This window comes from Geotrypetes seraphini, chromosome 11 (assembly GCF_902459505.1).
Source record: "Geotrypetes seraphini chromosome 11, aGeoSer1.1, whole genome shotgun sequence".
NCBI lineage: Eukaryota > Metazoa > Chordata > Amphibia > Gymnophiona > Dermophiidae > Geotrypetes > Geotrypetes seraphini.
In genome coordinates, this window is record NC_047094.1 from 14,395,005 (window position 1) to 14,414,982 (window position 19,978).

Below are 19,978 nucleotides of genomic sequence, written 5' to 3' on the forward strand. Positions count from 1 at the left end.
GTTACCATATCCTTTAGCAATGCATTCTAGAGCTTAACTATTCTCTGAGTGAAGAAATATTTCCTCCTATTGGTTTTACAAGTATCTCCCTGTAACTTCATTGAGTGTCCCCCTAGTCTTTGAAATTTTTGATGGAGTAAACAATCAATTCACTTCTACCCATTCTACATCACTTAGGATTTTGTAGACTTCAAACATATCACTTATAGGGTCAGAAAGACAGCTTTGCTGATCCGAAACTCCTGGAAAAATTCTTTCAAGAGCAATCCTGGGTTTTTGCATACAAGGTGTGTGATATTACTGTTTGTGCTCTTCCACTGTCAATAAAGTGTATTTTTTTTAAAACCCCAAAATCTGGTGATTGTTTTGATACTAAGAGGCCTGGTAATGTGTAATAATGCTCTAAAGAAGATATTCACACACTAATAATATAAATGTAGTACTGTTTTCCTCTTTCTTTGCTATCTTGCTCTCCCCGGTGATGTGTAGTAATAGATTACCTGTATGTTGGGTTTTTTAAAAAAATATATTTGTTTCAAGACATTTTTGTTATCACAATGTGAACTGAGGAACAGCCATTTTTACCATCTCCAAAAGTAGTTTCCTATTCCTCAAGTTTATTGCAATCAGTTTTCTTAAACTCCAATAATAGCAATGTCTTTTGAACCTAACTCTCATTTCAGGGCCATTCACTTTTGTTCACACATACTGAGACCTTCTTATTTCATTTGAGACTGCAATCACTAAGTCAGTTGGTGTTCATTTAGGTTTCTTACAATTCCTTGTGATTAAAATTGAGAGAAGTTTCTATTTTGGGTGCTTCTTAGATATTTTCTAAGTTCTATACAATTCCAAAGCCTCCATAATTTTATGATTACATTGCTGGAACCATCTTCTTAGTAGACACTTTAACTTTCTTGACCAATCATTTCTTAGGGCTCCTTTTACTAAGGTGCGTTAGGGCATTAACGCGCGGAACAGCGTGCATGGCTAGACGCTAACGCCAGCATTGAGCTGCTGTTAGTTCTAGCTGCGTAGCGCGAGGTTAGCGTGCGCTAATCTGCTCCTTGCGCTAAAATCGCAGGCACACCTTAGTGAAAGGAGCCCTTAATGTGTTTGTTACCTGTACTGTATCTAAACCATAAGCCAGGGCTGCCCAAGTCCGGTCCTCGAGATCTACTGCCAGGCCAGGTTTTCAGGATATCCACAATGAATATGCATGAGAGAGATTTGCCTGCACTGCCTTCTTGGTATGCAAATCTCTCTCATGCATATTCATTGTGGATATCCTGAAAATCTGGCCTGCCAGTAGATCTCGAGGACCGGACTTGGGCAGCCCTGCCATAAGCTAATAGACTCATCTGTACTCAGATCCAATGATCATATGGTGATCATATAATTAGATTAGATCTATGTTTCATAAAATGTTAAGCTGGAAGATCTAGTACCAGGAAACAAAATACAATCTGAAATCTTTTAAAATTTTATAAAAGCATTTTGACATGTATATGACAATATACACAAATAAAGTGGCACTTAGGAAAGTACATTTGATCGACATAACATGGATATGCTTATTTCGGGGCTACTCTGAGTGGAGCACAGGAAGAGTAAAGCATTAGGTCTAAACTAAGACAGGTCTACTTAGACAGGAAACAATAACTGAAATTAGGAAGAATAACAGATTTGATGACTTAATGGGAAATTTCAATATTCATTGGGTAAATATCTATTTAAAATATTTATTAACTGCTTAAAACCAACAATAAATACATAATCAGAATGAACAAAGACTACTTAATTAAAATGATCTTCCCTTTACATCATTGAATCCCCAATACCATACAGAAAATTCTCTTAAGATAAGCAAGCTTCAATGAAATGAAATGCCTGAATATAAAAAAAAAAAATAAAAATAAACACTAACCAAAATCCAGTGAGGTGGATTCTATTGACTGTGGGGTGTCAGATTGACCACATCAGCAGGTCTGTCAATTCCTCATTCATCCCCTACAGACAGTATTTTTTTATATAACTTTTTTATATGCTTTTTATATATATATATTTTCTTTTTTATAAACTTTCATTTTTGACGTTTTTCTTAATAAATTAAGTAATAAGATAAATATTAAAGGTGACTTAGCTTCTTTCTGTGAGTATGTGAGTCATACTGGTTGGATATACTTTCTCCAACGTTATACATAGAACACTCCCCTCTGCCAACGCGTTTCGCCGGTCTTTCTCAAGGCATGGGGTTCTGATGCATAAAATGTACCTAGTTTGCGTACCTTTTTTTGATGCCGTTGACACGCAAACTAGGTACATTTTATGCATCAGAACCCCATGCCTTGAGAAAGACCGGCGAAACGCGTTGGCAGAGGGGAGTGTTCTATGTATAACGTTGGAGAAAGTATATCCAACCAGTATGACTCACATACTCACAGAAAGAAGCTAAGTCACCTTTAATATTTATCTTATTACTTAATTTATTAAGAAAAACGTCAAAAATGAAAGTTTATAAAAAAGAAAATATATATATATAAAAAGCATATAAAAAAGTTATATAAAAAAATACTGTCTGTAGGGGATGAATGAGGAATTGACAGACCTGCTGATGTGGTCAATCTGACACCCCACAGTCAATAGAATCCACCTCACTGGATTTTGGTTAGTGTTTATTTTGAGTTAGTCTTTGTCTACTTAACAATTTTGAAGAATGAATATCAAAAAAACAGGTTTTCAACCATTTTCTAAACATCAGAACATTAGCCCAGGATCTGAAATTCCACGGTAGGGCTTCCCACATTGCTGGCCCCGCCACTGAGAAGGTCGATTTAATTTCTCGTCTTCCCTCATCTAACATCTGCTTTTCGGATCTCAACATGCATCTTGGCTAATACATAAATAAAATTTCCTTAAAATAGCTCCGAAATTTACCATAAATCCCCTGATATATCAATTTCATCACCTATTTTATACGAAAATGTACTGGAATCCAGTTGAGATGCTTTAATATGTATTGTGTTGATTGACACTGTCATACCCATATGCTTTTCCCTTAACAGCAAAGGCGGCCAAATACAGTGTCACTATTCCTATTGTTATTTTGCTTTGATGTTTTATTTTAACCTCCCTTCTCCAACCCGGAAGTATCTATAATGGTAATTATAAAAACTGCTAGGACATAATGATGAGCCAAAGATGATCTACCAAACTTGTAACTATGACCTAACTGTATAATAACTGTACTGATCCATTGTAACTGACTCAACCTCTTGTAATGTAATGTATAAAAATACTGGGAGTCACTTTGGACTCCCATTTAACTTTGGTAGAACACACAAATTTGGTGGTGAAAAAGTGCTTTTTTACATTATGGAAATTAAAGCCCATCAAAAATTATTTTGATTTTTTATCCTTTAGACTGTTGGTGCAGGCATTGGTTTTATCCATATTGGACTACTGTAATATTGTCTACTTGAGCGCACGAAAGAAAGTTGTGAGAAAACTAAGAATACACTTCCCCCTCCCCATTCGCAGTTTCCTTACTCGCGATTTCACATAATCGCAATTTTTTTTGGGGGGGTGGGAGGAGGGGAAAAAACCCATATTTTTGTCTCCCCCCCCCCCGGCATCCCGGCCTTACCTGGTGGTCTAGCTGGTTTTCGGGGCAGGAGCGATCTTCCTACGCTCCTGCCCCGTGCAGATAGCCATTAGGAAACAGCTGTGGGGAGTTCCTGTAGTCTCTCGAGAGACTACGTGAACTCCCCACAGCCATTTCTTAATGGCTATCCGCATGGGGCAGGAGCATAGGAAGATCGCTCCTGCCCCAAAAACCAGCTAGACCACCAGGTAAGGCCGGGATGCCAGGGGAAGGTGGAAGGGAGGTGGGGGTGGGTCAGAGCCGGATATTTGCGGTTTTTCGCCATTCGCGGTCCGGCTCTGCCCCTATCCCCCAAGAATCATGAGGGAGAAGTGTAGTGCAGAATACGGCTGTTCGCCTGATATTTGGACGTTTAGTGTGCTGCAGCTCGACAAAGTTTGCGGGACCCTGTAATTAGTTATAGACCAGAGATCTCAAAGTCCCTCCATGAGGGCTGCAATCCAGTCGTGTTTTCAGAATTTCCCCAATGAATATGCATTGAAAGCAGTGCATGCACATAGATCTCATGCATATTCATTGGGGAAATCCTGAAAACCCGACTGGATTGCAGCCCTTGAGGAGGGACTTTGAGACCCCTGTTATAGACTTACTCCCAATATGCCTACACCTTGCACAGTTAAGTAATCCTAATTCCCATCACGGAATCCATGCCAGGTTTTCCTAAGTAAGCGAAGGGTAGTGAGGCCCTGGAATGCAGTAACTCCTCTAAATTGGAAAACGCAATGTGGTCTTTTAGTACTCACTTGCAATGTTCAGGTAGATGAATGGACTTGTCTTGTTTTCTCCATTCTTTTCATTGACTGCTTGAACATAGTAACGTCCTGCATCTGTGGTGGTTGTAGCAAGGACCACCAGCTGATTATCTAAGGTTATGGCTCTGTTGAGAAAAAAAAAAACATTTTATGACTTCAACATTCTGAAATTGCGACTTCATATCTCAACAAATAACAATTCTTTGATCACTTGCTGGGAAATGAATCTGTTACATTGACAACTTAGTATTCAGAATCATCAATATTCGAGAGGTATAAATAATAATAATTTTATTCTTATATACTGCCAAAGCCGAAGTAGTTCGAGGCGGTTTACAATAAGAAGAGCTGGACAATCAGCGAATATAGTTACAATGTAAAGTCATCAAAATACAGGTGAGCAGGATACAGAGGTAAGGCCTAAGAGATCTAGGGAAACAATTCGGTGAGAGTTGAAGAGATAAGGTTTAAGAGGTCTTAGGTTACAAATCGATTAAACAAGTTTGTTTTTACTAGGTAGGATGAGGAGTGCGTGATAATGTTACTCAGACAATCGTTCAGTTGACCTGCTTGGAAGGCAAGTGTTCTGTTCAGGTATCTTTTGTAACGGCAGGCCTTTAGTGTTGGATGGTTAACCCTTTCAGGACCAAGGGACATATTTGTCCTATAACTTTAAAATCCTATAAATTTTGATTGGGATAGTCTACAGTTCTAAATTTGATATGTACGGATTCCATAGGATACTGCCTTTATGTAAACAAACTGGTTCCGACATTCATTCATTAGCGTCGTTGCCAGATTGACGAGAAGATTCACTTGCCACACTGTCCATAAGCCAGAAGTTTGATTTAAAAAAAAAAAAAATAATGATATTTCACAAAAAAAATCAATTTTTTGGCATCTGCAAGCCCTTTTTACCATAAAAATGTCGTCAAAACCACAAAAATTGGCCTACGATCCTTATGGTCCTGAAAGGGTTAAACAGTTGGACTCTGCGTGTGGGTCTGGATGAACAATCTAAGTTAAAATGGGGAACCAAGTACTTGGGGGCCGAACCAAGAAACAGAGACAGGCAAATTTGAACAGCACTCTTGATTCAAGGGGCAGCCAGTGGAGTTTTTGGTAACATGTTTCTTGATCATTTTTGTTTCATATACTATGTCTCTGTCCTTTAAAAACGAGAGCATATCACTAATCAGAATGCAAATCTTCCAATCAGGGTAAAAACAAGTCTACAATCAGGGTAATTTTATAACAAGGCACCTTAAGCAGCCCAATAGGTCCATATGTTGTACAAATATAATCTAGAAACCTTTCACTTGAGATATTGTAAACCAGGCACAACAAAACAAGATGACCCAAAAGAGCAGTTCCAAACAAACAAGACTGTGGAAACTCAATGTCTTCGGACCTTCAGTTTTTCGTTTATTCGAATTATACATAGATACTGTCCACATTCATCATGAATGGACACCTTTTCAATAATGGAATCAAGGCGTCTTGGATCCATTACAGAATACAGGTGTAACCTGATATCAGTCCCTTAATACTTAGGTGCCTGCACTTACCGACCATAGAGCTGGTGTAATTGGAAACAGTTCAACGTGGCAGTGATGCTGGTATGTATGTGGGAGTCCTACCCATAACCCACCCCCTTGCAGAAATGCAAAATGCAAGAAAGGCGGATATTTACAGAACAGCACTTAGGTGAAATATTAGATTATATATGGGTTTGCGCACCCATATAGGAATAAAAGATAGTGTTCTAAACATTTAGGGCTCCTTTTACAAAGGCACGCTAGCGGTTTAACACACGTAATAGAGCGTGCTAAACCGCCGGACGCGCTAGCCGCTACCACCTCCTCTTGAGCAGGTGGTAGTTTTTGGCCAGCGCGGGGGTTAGCGCGTGATGAAAAGTCACGCGCGTTAACCCTGCTAGCGCGGCTTTGTAAAAGGAGCCCTTTATGCAAATAAAACATAGGTGGGAGTGTGTGGTGCAGTGGTTAGAGCGAAAACAAAAGGATCTGTGGCTTTTTCGCTATTGAGGAATCCTCATCCGCGCAGAGTTACACTCGATATTGTTTTCAGTGTTTAATCCACGTGCTTTAATATCAAGACTTTTAGGGACCCTTGAGGAAGACATCATTGTCAAAACACGGCCCGTGTTGGGTCCATACCTCTCTAGGGTTTAGGTCCTAGATATATTTGATGTGGATCTTGAACATCATCTCCACAGATCCTTTTGTTTTCGCTGTTATTTGCATTGCCTGCGGGACTAAAGGGTCCATTTTTTTGTTTGTTCTGCAGTGTTTAGAGCTACAGCCTTGGCATCCCTGAGGTTGGGGGTTCAAATCCTGCACTGCTCCTTGTGACCCTGGGCAAGTCACTAAATCCCCATTGCCCCAGGTACATTAGTTACCGAGTGGGAGCCCACCGGGACAGTTAGGGAATAATGCTTGAGTACCTGAATAATTTGTAATCCGCATGGAATTGTAGGATATGCGAAATATAAATTATTTTTAACATCTGAAAGACGAATCCCCTATGCTTGACTGTCTCAGATTGCGGGATGCCTGGGTGGGGGATTTAAACATGGACTTCTCTGATGATGTAATTTTGAATGCAATCAAAAAGTTACCTTTGTATAGCAAATATGCAGTTTTGTGGGAACAGCACTACAAATTGACTCTCCGCCTATATGTCTCTCCTCGGCGAGCTTTCCTGGCGGGGCTCTGCTCGACTGCGGACTGTCGGCAATGTGGGGCTCCGGATGCAGGTCTCGGCCACATGTTTTGGTCTTGTCCGTCCATACAAGTATTTGGGGACGCTGTTTTTCTTTTTGTAGACACCACCCGGAACATTACTATTCAACGATCTGCCTTGGTGTTATTGGGTGCTTCTTTACATTTCCACCCCCGTCGGCCTGGGGCTGCTGCCTCTCTTCGCTGGACTGCAGTGATCGCTGTCAAATGCATTTTGCTTAAGTGGATGGAGGCGGATGCACCGGACTATTCCCTCTGGCGTAGTCACATGATAACTTTACTTTCTTGGGAGCGGAGAGGAATCCGAGACATTTCTTCCTTACCTGGACGAGCTTTCCAGCGCATATGGGAGCCTTTCTGGACCACCTTGTCTTCATTGGCCCGTAGCCGCATCTTGAATTATTAATCCCTGGAAACTAATATATATATATATATATATATATATATATATTTTTTTTTTTTTTTTTTCCCTTTGCTAGGCATCAGTGAGAGTGGGGTGGGGGAGGGATGGGTTGATGGGTTGGGTTCCCTGGGTCTTATGTGAAATATCGAGCTGTATTGCTGCATCCTATTTGTTTCTGACTGTTGTTCCCTTTTGCTGCTCAATAAAATATATTTGACAATAAATTATTTTTAAAAACCCAACTTTCCATTTCTGTACTACTTTCAACAGATTGATTCGCTGGCCTCTTGCTGAACTAATTACTCATAGAAACTTTTACAATCCACAGTAATTTATTAGCTCAGGGCTTCATTTCAGCCTAAGGAGCAACAGGACTTTGGGCTCCAACACAGCCCCTTCCCCTACTTCACAGGAGCTCTTTGATGAAGCTGGTATTATACTTACTATTCTGTAGTCAAACCTGATCTGAGGCCATTTATCTTAACAGCATGTTCAAGACAGACAACCTTAAAATTGATGAACTTTGCTTAGTTGTGTAATTACAAGAGAAGATTGCTTACAAGTAGAGAGAGCAATAATCAGTTCCCAAGTGCTCAATAACGATTCAGGTACCAAATAAATATGTTTATGTACGACGCTTTTCTGCTTGGATGTTGCTAGCACTGAACAGAATTTGAACAGAACTTCAAAAATGGGACGACTAATCCTATTTTCACTCTGAAATTGACTTTAGCAGTACACGTGTATGATTTAATTTAGAATAATTCCCTTAGTCATGGGAGGCCCCAAATACCCCAGATCCCTCAGCAATTAAAGGGCGTAGTTATCAATGTAAAATGAGTTCTTTTACCACTAACGTGCTAATATAACACAGGGCCCGTTGTATGCAATGAAACCTGGTTACCAATAACGGGGGTTAACAGTCAAATAACCTGTCTTAATTGATCACTTCCTTCCTTAATTAAGGAAAGAAAAAGTGTCTCTAGAAATTGAAATCATTGCTGTATGTAATAAAAGTGAGCCAAGTATAGGACAATCAAGCCATTGTGACATCACAGATGAGGTTGGCTCTTAGGCATTGGTGAAATGAGGCATTATGACATCACAATGTCAGACTTTTTGATTACCAGAAACCGAAACTCTTCATACCAGAGGGGGAAGTTATCAATGCGGGCCACCATTAAGAAGTGTTATTTTATCACAGGTCCCATTTTATGCAACAAGACCTGGTTACTAATAACTGGCAAGATCTTATGCTCTTGGAAGTTTTGGAGTCGGATGACGGCGACGCCCTCGGGAGACCCTTGAAAAAGCACAATCTGTGTGCGAAACATGTCGGGTCTGACTCCCCAGGGTTGGCTGAGATAAGTACCATTTTAAGTTGGTTTATCAGCAACAAACACATTATAATTATAATATATTTATGAAATAAGTAGTAAAACTATAGAAAAAACAAATAAAAAGTATTGAGCTAAAAACAAATGTGAAGTGACAGCCAATGATGATGCTTCCCGCGATTTGAGCGTCTTTTTTGCGGTGGAGTGGTGGGGCTGAGGCGTCCTTTTCAAACATCATACAATTACCAGTAATATCATTGAATCCAGACCATTCAGTTGAATATTGATTCTATTGACATTTATAGTGACTGGATTATTATTATATGACAAGTGAACAATATATGAGTCACTTTAAAGGAAAGCATGCCATCTGGGCGCTGCACACATCATGCCGGTCTTGATGCGGTAGAAACTATTCTTCTTGAAACTATACACTGGATTCGGCGTTCATGCCAGTGCAGTGAATTTTAGCTAAATATTAATACAATCATCATGCCCTCCTCTGCTGGAAATCTTTTTCTCCCCAGTTGAAGCACTTTTCAGACAATTAAGCAGTATTCAAAAGGGAAACCATTTAAATCCTGATTTTACCTCATTTTCTAAATTGTGTCACAATATTGACTTCATTTTGTTCTCTCGATCATTCCTGGAGCTTTGAGAGCTCTTGAGAGGAAAACGAATGCAAGGCAAATGAGGATATGGCAGGGGTAGGCAATTCCGGTCCTCGAGTGCCGGAGCCAGGTCAGGTTTTCAGGATCTCCACCATGAATATGTACGAGATGGATTTGCATGCACTGCCTCCTTGAGATGCAAATCTATCTCATGCGTATTTATTGTGGATATCCTGAAAACCTGACCTGGCTTCGGCTCTCGAGGACCGGAATTGCCTAACCCTGGGATATGGTATTCTCAACATCTAGGCTCCCACTTTAACCTCTTCACACAGCTCTGCAAGAGGTTAGGAGATCAGAAGGTTAAAAAAAAGGAGCTTTTAAACTGCCACAACACTAACCCCCTGTTTTACATTACATTACATTACTGATTTCTATTCCGCCTGTACTTTGCGGTTCTAAGCGGATTACATTAGAAGAAAGATGGACATTTCCAGGAGAGTTACATAACAGTGAAGAAAGCAGGTTTCAGGTTAGAAATAAAGGTTACATATTGAGGTTTCGGACGTTTTGTGATATTGAGGAGACCTATCAAGCAGGTTACAATACTTTGAAAGAAAGCTGGAATCCGGTTATATAATGAGGATTTAGTTTGGGGACTTGACTAGAAGTTGCCAGAGGGGTGGTATATTCGCGAGGAATATGCAGTTGGGATGGGAAAGGGGGAGATTAGGTAGATGGGATGTGTTTTTTGAATAGTAGTGTTTTGATTTATTTTCGGAACGCTTTGAAGTCAGTTGTTTTGGTCAGCAGGTGCGCTAACCTGTTAACACGCGCTAAGCGAATTAGTGTGCGCTAAACTGATTATCGCACGCTAACCTTAGTATAACAGGGCCTAAGGGCCTGTCTTACAAAGCCGCGCAGTAACGACCCCGAACCCCATAGAGATTTAAAGGGCTTCGGGGCTGTTGCCGTGCGGCTTTGTAAAACAGGCCCTAAATAAATAGAAGCCTGCAGAACACCCGGGAAAGACTAGGAAATCAGTCCAAAAAATAAGCAGGTCCAGACTCAGGGTTCCATTTCCACCTTTTCCCAAGTTCTCTGAAGTCCAGTATTTAAAGAGAACAAAAGTCATAGTAGGAACCATGTCATTATTTAAAGCTCTGACAGCTACAGTTTAGTAACTGCTCGTCAAATCTTCAAAATGTGTGTTTCACACCCAGTTTGCTTTTTCAGCAGCAGCTATATTTTGCACACTCTGTGTGGGTGATAGATACCACCTGCAATTACATGGAAATGCTGCAAACACCATCACTTTATGCCCAAAGGTCTGTAGGACTTCACAAAATTGGCACTCGGCACTTCTTGCCTCCCACCCATTCGCAATACCTTGCAAGTATTACAAAGACATGCTGTTCTTCAACAATATGTGGATTTTATTAATGGCCGCAGCCGTAAATGCCCTACTACATTAACTACAAACAGCAAATACCAACATACAAAACTTTCACCATGCACAATTTAGATACCAAGGTATATCATCATATTCATTCACCTGAGCATTTTATATATATACATATATACCATAGGCACAACCTCATATTGCTGCATCTCACTCCTTACACCCATCAACTGATCCGTGTCCTGCCCAGCATCTCTGGCTGGGCCACCGTTGTTCTCCCCATCCCATTCAAGGAGGGGCCCTCCGCCTGTCAGTTGTTGAAGTCATGTCACACGGCCTCCCTGCCGTCCAAGCCGGGAGACAAGCAAGTCTCCGAATGCTTGCTTCATTTGCTTCTGCAAGGCTATACATCGCCATATCTTTTGCTATCAACATCTGTAACTCAGTGTTCTTCCTTATCTGTATGCTGTGCCTATGACCCCACTAGGATTCTTTCCGCCTATGGCTGAGACTGGTGTTCTATGGAGTGGGAGGGCAGGAACACCACGACGCTCCCATGGCAAGGGCCAAACTGCGACCTCCGCTACAGTTCGGGTCGCCTCCCTCTGCTCACCCCGCCTCCCATGCTTACATCCCTGACCCTGATTGGCTTCCCCTTCCTGGCCCTCCTCCTCCCTACCTCCCTTTCTTTTCCCCCCAGGCAACGGCCTCGGCCATTTTGTCGCCGCTGCCCCCTATACGGTGGAGCGCTTGTTCTAAGCATTTACAAAACTAGCTTTTGGATTTAAACAAAATTACTCCTCCAGTCTGCCTAGGGAGAAATTCCTGGTTTTTTAAATCAAAACTGTCAACATTTTTACCATTTTCTCTGTCCTTAATGCCAATGTTTCAGCTGACGATTTGAGTGAAGTGGTGTGGTGGCCGTGTTATTTCTACGTATTACCAGTTAAAGATTTGAAGCCAATGTACTAACTTGTGGACTTACAGAAACATTAATTGCCACAGCCTCAATATTACCCCTGTAACTTTTGGGGGTTTCTGTCTACTTTTACAACTTGTACTTATTCCCCTAACCTTTTATTGATTGTAAATGACTTTGCTATTGCAATATAGCAACATTTTAAACTAAACTAAACCAATGCAGGTGAAAGAGGCTTTGTTATCATCCTGGCAAATCTGGTTACTGGTTGTTGGGATTTGATCTAGAGGAGGGAAACAGGGAGGGAGAAAGAGACGGCATACAATAAGTGGTTTTCAATAGATTTTTGCTTATCCTCTCCCTCCTGCAGACCTCTAGTCCCCTCTCCCCTTTTCCTGGCTCTCTATTTACTGCCCTCGGTTTCTCCCTTCTCACTCCTCACCTGTTATTATTGACTTTCCATCTTGATCACTTTCTCTGCCATCTTCATGAACAAGTAGGGGACAAATGGTGAGAAAGGAGAACAGCAGAGTTTCTGATCTCGTTTCTACCGTGTGGACCATAGACTGTTAGTAATATTTTTAGATTTCTCAGAAGGACTATATATATCATACTACCAGGACACCTACCTCCCTTCCAATTTCTCCAGAATCTCAAGTCATCAAAATGATCCCTATTCTGCCTAACCTGGCTCTTGTCATCATTTTAAATATTCAATACAACTCTGATAAAAGGTTTGGGGACTCCTGCCCTGAAGGAATAGAGAGGTAAAGGGATATGATAGGGCATTTTAATGCCAAAGAGGTAAAAATTGTGCAGAAGAAGCAAACTTTGTCAGAGGAATGTGCTAGAACAAGAAATTACAGTATGAGACGAAGAAGCATTTTTACAAAATGTGTTTGTTTGTTTTTTAAATTGAAAGTGGGTAGATTCATGGAAAGAAATCTTGAAAAGATGGTGAAAGCAAAGCAGTACTGGAATTCACAAAAAGTATAGAACAAGCATAGAGAATCCTCATGACAAAGAGGATGATCGAGAATCATTAAGGCAGCCTACAGAGTAGCTGTAAGAGCACTAAATAGAGGATTTACAACAGCACCTGCTTTCTGAGAAGGCTGAGATGCCCTTCACAAAATGTCCATGATTAAAATCCAAACTTAAATAATGTCTCGCTATACTCCAGCTCGGACGCTCCGATCCTTACAGAATAATGATCAGGGCTGTGGAGTGATATACCCCCCCCCCCCCCGCGTGACACAGATCGCTGCTGCTCCAAATCACTACTAGGGTAAAGAATGCTCCATAAACATCGGAAGCCGCTATAATGATATCAGAGGAACGTTTTAAGGGACATCCACTTCTAAATTTATAATTACGTGGCTCAGTTTTCTCAGCTGTGTGCTGCAGATCACCTTTATTATATATAATCGCTCAATGGCCATGGATCACAAAGAATTTTAACTCATTTTTTAAAAATTTTATTTTATTTGGTGCTTGAGAGGAGAGAGAAAATAAGTCTTTATTTCATTTACTTGCTGTGCTCTTCTTCTGAAGAAGCTACTGATTTTTGCTCGTGGGCTGCACTGAGCCTGCTCAAGGCAACTAATCTAACTTCTCCTGCATTTTTTCAAAATCTGAAAAACTAATCTTAGCAAATATAATCACTCTAACCTGGTTGTGGTCAGGTTGGAAGTGATATTAGGAAAGTGCAGAGACATGATGCTCTGTTAACAAGTCAGAGGACATCTTGGCTACAATCTCCATAAAGCACAAAGCAAGAGAATGATGCTTGAACAGGGCTCCACCTTTTGGTGTTGATAGTGGTGGCCTTTATGAATCTGAACCAATATACTTGAAATTTCCTCAGAAATCAAATCAAAGTAGAACTGAAGGAGATCTTGCTGAGGCACTGCAGTTCACGCCCTCAGCTCAGAAAGTGCTTCCACAAGTACCGAACCATCAAAGCCGAACTAGATTTTGGCACAAAATACACCCAAGGAACTGATTCCATAGCCACATATCACCTTGTACACAACTAGCCACCAGAAAACTATAACAAACTCTATCGAACTCATAATATTCAACTGTTTTAGCTCATTTTGCTGTTAATGTAGTGTACTTTTCTGTAGCATCCCTGAACTGTACCAAATTATTCCTCTAAACTGATTTGTAATACAATCTCTACATTACAGAATCTATAACAAGTCTATAATGTACCTCTACTGTACCCTTGCACTGTCCTAAATTATATGTCCTTAAATTGCACTGTAAGTCACCTTGAACCTTTTTAGGCATAGTGTGACTCATAACAAGTCTCAGATTAGATTAGATTAATTAAATTAGATTAGGCCATAGTTACAAATGCATACTTACAAATACAAGTAAGTCATCGTTGGCTCATCGTTAAGACCCAGGGGTTGCTTTAGTCAGTTTAGAAATGGGCTTCTACAATTACCATTTCAGTTACTTAAGAGATGGCTCTCTATCTTGGTACAGAAATACTTTTTAAATGCCTGAACACCATCAAAGGAGGCACAATGTAGGCATGTGCATCTGTTAGCATGTATTCCATGAATTAGCACACCTTAAAAATGTTCATGCACATAGAATTGAAAGGTCACTTGGACACACAAAGTCAGAGGCGTGAAGAAAGTACAAGAGGTTTATTACAGCATGCTGGACTCTAGTGCAGTTAACAGCCTGCCTACTAGAGTGTTAGAATCAGGAAATGCATGGACTTTTATGCCCTTTTCGCAAACTAATATATGCAAAAACTACAATTTTCATTTGTTACTTCTATAACTTTGCTACAATTATTATTGGTCCTAAGCTCACACTAGCAGGTCACTTATCTGAATCTTACAGTTCTAAATGTTACATGTACAGAAGGGCAGGGTACATCATGGCTCAAACTCTTATCTATTTAGCTTACAATGTGGTAAGGTAGGGACATACATTTTAGGCAGATGAGGTCAATAGATTGTATACTGTTTTCAGCTATGTAGGCCAGAGCAATATTTTAAACAACAGTTAACCATTTCATGACCCTACAGAATTAATTTAGGGGGCTATCAAGGAGCATTACAGCCATAACACACCTTATTTGTCCAACATGCATGTTAAAGGGCACTAAGAAGAGTTATATTACCATAATGCACATTAATTCAAGTTATCACAAGTTACATAGTAATGAGACACAAAACACACAAATGCACACAAGCAGATTATTACTATGTAAATTTAATAAAGCAACTTTGCAATCCAATTTCTTCTTGGAAAAATACTACCAGGAAAAAGCTGATGGTGATTTTTATTCCTGGGAGCACTGGGCCACAAAAACACAGCTCAAAGCTCCTGGGGCAGCACTTTAAACTAGCTTTGTATAACCCTGGTTCCCCCTCCCCCGAGGAGCTTTACTTCCCCATTACAGACCGCCCTCCTGAAGTGCTTACCCACCTAAACAGATCCCCCTGAAGTTCTTTGCCCGAGTGCACTCCTCTCTAAGCCCCTATCTAATATAATAAAACGCTAGGCCGCGCATGCGCAGTTCCATCGCGTGAGTCCGTTTTCCGTGAGATGTACAGCATCTCAGAAACACTCTCTCTCCTCCCCGAGACAGATGTCAGACACGCGGCTGTTGGCCCATGCTGTTTTTTGATCTGCCCTGCTCCTTGCCTGAAGTCCTCTCTCCTCCCCCGAGGCTGATGTCGGACGCGGCGGCTGTCTCCCCCGAGGCGGATGATCTTATGAGAATCAATGTTCTTCGCTCTGCCCTGCTCTTTGCCTTACTATATTTTTAAGTTGAAAGACCAGGCAGCGGCTCCTCTCAGGATCCCCACCTGCATTGGAAGTCCAGTGCAGTCGGGGATCTTGAGAGGAGCCGCCGCCGCCGTGTCTTTCAACTTAAAAATATACTAAGGCAAGGAGCAGGGCAGAACAATCTTCAAAATGGCGGCAAATTGATCTCTGTTCCTCCGGGGGGGGGGGGGTCTGGGAGGAGAGGGATCGCGGCCACTCAGCGCCCCCACCGAGGAGCCCAGCAACTTTCCACTGTCCGGGACCCGACTCATTTGCCGCCCCCCCCCCCTCTTCCCTTACCGCGGGCCTGATTGGCGATTTAAGCAGCGTGTCAGCAGTCTTCACATGCTGCTTCGGGCCCTTCTACTGCCCTGATTTACTCTGGCACATCCGGAGCAAATCAGGGCAGTAGAAGGGCCCGAAGCAGCGTGAGAAGAGTGCTGCACACGCTGCTTGAATCGCCATGTGTAGTCGGGCCCGCGGGAAGGGAAGGGAAGGGGGGGGCGGCAAAGGACTCGGGCCCGCATTTGTAGTCGCGACTGTGGGAAGGGAAAGAGGGTAGAGGAAACGCTAATGCAGGCACAGGGAACTGGTGTGGGGGGAGGGAATGCAGCTTTGCACACACAGACAGAGGGAGAAAGGAAGACAGAAAGACACAGGGGCAGGTGCACAGGGAACTGGTGTGGGGGGAGGGAATGCTGCTTTGGACAGACAGACAGAGGGAGGAAGGGACACAGAAAGACAAGAAGAAAGACACAGGGGCAGGTGCACAGGGAACTGGTGTGGGGGGAGGAAATGCTGCTTTGGACAGACAGACGGAGGAAGGGACACAGAAAGACAAGAAGAAAGACAAAGGGGCAGGTGCGGGACAGCGGGAGCCGCGTCAGGAGGGGTGCGGGATGCCGCAGAGGGAACTTTTCCAATGGGTGCAACTGGGCGGCTGTCGGGAGCCTCTGATCACGGGCAGAGCAAGGTAAGTGTATCATAGGGATAAGAAGGAGGAGGGGGGGGAGAAAAAGGAAGGGACACCTACTGCTGGACAGGGGGAGAAGGAAAGAGGTGCTGATGGACAGGGGGGATGAAGAAAAAGGAACGGAGGCCTATTGTTGGACAGGGGGAGAAGGAAGGTGCTGCTGGACAGGGGGGAGGTAAAACAAAGGGAGAAGGGCTGCTGCTGCTGCATAAGGAGACCTGAAGGGGTGGTGGTGGACACAGGGGAGGTAAAAGGAAGGGAGAATGGACAGGGGTGGTGATGGACAGCAAAGGAAAAAGAAAGACAGAAAGAAAGAAAGCGGCTAAGGAGAGAGAGAGAGAGAGAGAGAAAGAAATAAAGAGAGACACACACATATATTCTAGCACCCGTTAATGTAACGGGTTATAAGACTAGTATTAATAATAATATAATAATAACTTTATTCTTCTATACCGCGATTTCTAGGCGGTTTACAATCAAGATAGCTGGACATTCAGCAAAATACAATATGCAGATAATCAGATGAAATACAGAGAGCAGAGACTTTAAGAAAGCAAGAGTATAGAAATACAATTTTCTGAGCAAGAGTATAAGATTTACATTTTGGTAGGTAATGTCCGATAGGACCTGTTTGGAATAAATAACAATGAAAAATTACAATAAGATGTAGATAACAGTTTATATGTATCACAGTACCGTCAAATTCAGGTGGGCTAAGGAGGGGGGACCGTTATTGGGGAGAGAGAGGGGAGAGTGGGTCAATTGTTTACATATTTCAGGAACAGGTATGTTTTTAGGCGTTTCCTAAATTCCCTGTAGGTAGTGGGCAAGAGTAGTTGATCTAGGTCTTTACCCCATAGGGCTGCTTGGTGAGAGAGAAGGTGTTCGTGGTGTTTTTTCAATTTGCAACCTCTAACTGGAGGGAAATGAATTTTGAGTGTGTGTTTCTCTTGCGTTTGTTATTAGAAAATGAGAAAAGGTCTGTTATGTACTTGGGGGTAAGTCCATATAGTACTTTTTTGAAGCAGAGGCAGGCAAATTTAAACCTTACTCGGGCAGCTTGACCCCTAGTATTAGTACTGTGAGACTACCTCTAAGGATTACAGTGCCAGCAAAGGGCAAGAGTGACAGGAAACCACTCCTGCTCTGATCTACTAGACACCAGGGGTCCATTAAGGCAGGCCCAGGGGGGAAGGGGTTTACAAAGAAGTAGGGGCCAGTTCTTTAGGAGGGCTGTGTTTAATGGGGAAGAGAAGTTTTTCAGAGGGAGAGGGGAACCAAAGGAATACATACCCAGTTTAAGATGCTCCTGGGAGCCCTGGACTGCGGCTTTTCAGCCTGATGCTCCCGGGATGGAAAAATATCATCGGCTTTTTGCTGCTGGCAATTTTCCAGAAATAACGCAGCTTGTACTGTTCAACGCAAGCTGTGTTATTAAATTTACATAGTAATGAGCTGCTCTGCATGCATTTGACAGAACTGGTAACTCTGGGGAATCATAAGCGCGAAAAGAAACATACATACACCCTCATACATTCATTATAAAAATCTACAGCCTGCTTGAAATGTGTGAATGTGTACATGGTATTGTCAATAAATCCTACTAACGTATCTTTTCTAGAAAAATGCTTCAGTCTAGTACATTTGCTCCAACAGCAGATGGTTTACTAGACACACTATTTGAACTAGAGAGACAGCAAAGAAACAGAATCTTTAGAGAAAATAAATGGTAATTCTTACATGAGAAGACAAGCAGATGTCTACAACAAAACTGCTTTTGAGAGCTATACTAATCGTGTCTAAACAAACCCGATTTTGTAACCGGTGTCTGCAACATGGACATCGGTTACAGAATCGGGTTTACTTTGGAAGGGTTTTGCTCCGATTCTGTATACAGAATCCGGACCTTATTGTAATGCTCTATTCTGTAAACTCTAAACTACAGAAATCAGAGATCTGTTTTATAATCCTAAGCAACAAACATGTATGTGCCAGCACATACACATCTATGTCAGGTATTTCAGAACATACATGTCTATATTTTCCAAAGCTTTAACAGAGCCTGAACTCCTTTGCCGATATTGCTTTCAGAGGGAAAATAATAGAGGTTTAAGGGAGAACACCCCTATTTCCTCCAGTGGAGAAGCAACTTATATGTATCCTAGATTCAATCAGAGTAGGTTTTGATAGAGGTACTGGTGACCCTTGATAATTCTGCTACATTTGATACAGCACTCCAAGGGATACTCGTAGGTCAACTTGAAGCCTTAGGGATAAAGGAAAGGTTCTCCAATGGTTTAGTTCATTTCTGCCAAATAGATCTTTTTGTAAGCAGCAAGGTTACAAATGTTCAGATGGTATCTTCAGGGATCAGTCTTATTAGCTATCCTATTTAACATTCATATGAAACCTATTTGTGAAGTACTGTGTTGTCTAGATGTGCAGTTTTGGCTGTATGAAGACAAGCTACAGTTCTTTTCCCCAATAACTGAGTCAACAGAACAAAGTTTACAATTTCTGACTTTGTTTTCAAGCAGTTAGGGCTGAATGATTTTATCTGGCAAACTCTCTCCCTCATAGACCCCAAGACTTTCTGTATTGATTCACTGAAAATTCCTATTGTTTCCAGCATGAGATATCTTTGGATTTGGATGGACACCAGTTGATCTTTGGCCATTCAAGTGAGGGCCACTGTCAGAAAAGTTTTCTGTAAACTAAGGCTAATTAGAAGATTGAAAGGCTTGGTATCTCAGGTGAATTTTAGAACTGCTGTACTAGATTATTGCAATTCATCATATCTAGTTTTACCAATGAGTGAGATCGGATCTTTGCAAATTGCACAAAACATTACTGCTCATTTGCTTACAAATGCTTCTCAGTTTGTTCATATAACTCAGATTCCAAAAAACTTACGTTGGTTACCCATTCAATGGAGAACCAAATTTAAAATTTTGATACTGATCTTTAAAGCACTGAACAACAGTGCACTGCTCATTATTGCTAGCTCTTTGAGCTCTGGAGACAAACTTTTGCTTGACGTTCCGTCCTTCTGTCACATCAGATTATTTAAATATCACTCATCTATATTTTATATTGAAGAAACCAGACTATGGAACAACTTGCCACCTGAGCTATGAAAAATAACTTCATTTCTTCATTTTCATAAATGTTTAAAAGCACACTTCTTAAAAGCAAGCTTTCACAATATGAGTTGATGGCATCCATGAGTATGAACTCACACTGATCACGGTGCTCTCAGTTATGTCCATGTGGTCAATGGGGGAAAAAGAAAAATCTTAGGTTTCATCTATCTCTTGGAACAGGAAAGTTTTTAAGCTGCTCTTAAAGCCAACATAG

The 19,978-nt window shown here is 41.5% G+C and overlaps 1 protein-coding gene across 1 annotated transcript in view; it reads right to left on the bottom strand.

Moving 5' to 3' along the window:
• The window catches only part of SDK1 (sidekick cell adhesion molecule 1), a 1,012,418-nt gene that overhangs the window by 542,384 nt on the left and 450,056 nt on the right, over nt 1-19,978 (bottom strand). The window contains exon 5 of the mRNA XM_033963079.1: nt 4,408-4,541. Coding sequence (XP_033818970.1) covers nt 4,408-4,541 — 134 coding nt within the window. The remainder of the gene's footprint in view (nt 1-4,407; nt 4,542-19,978) is intronic.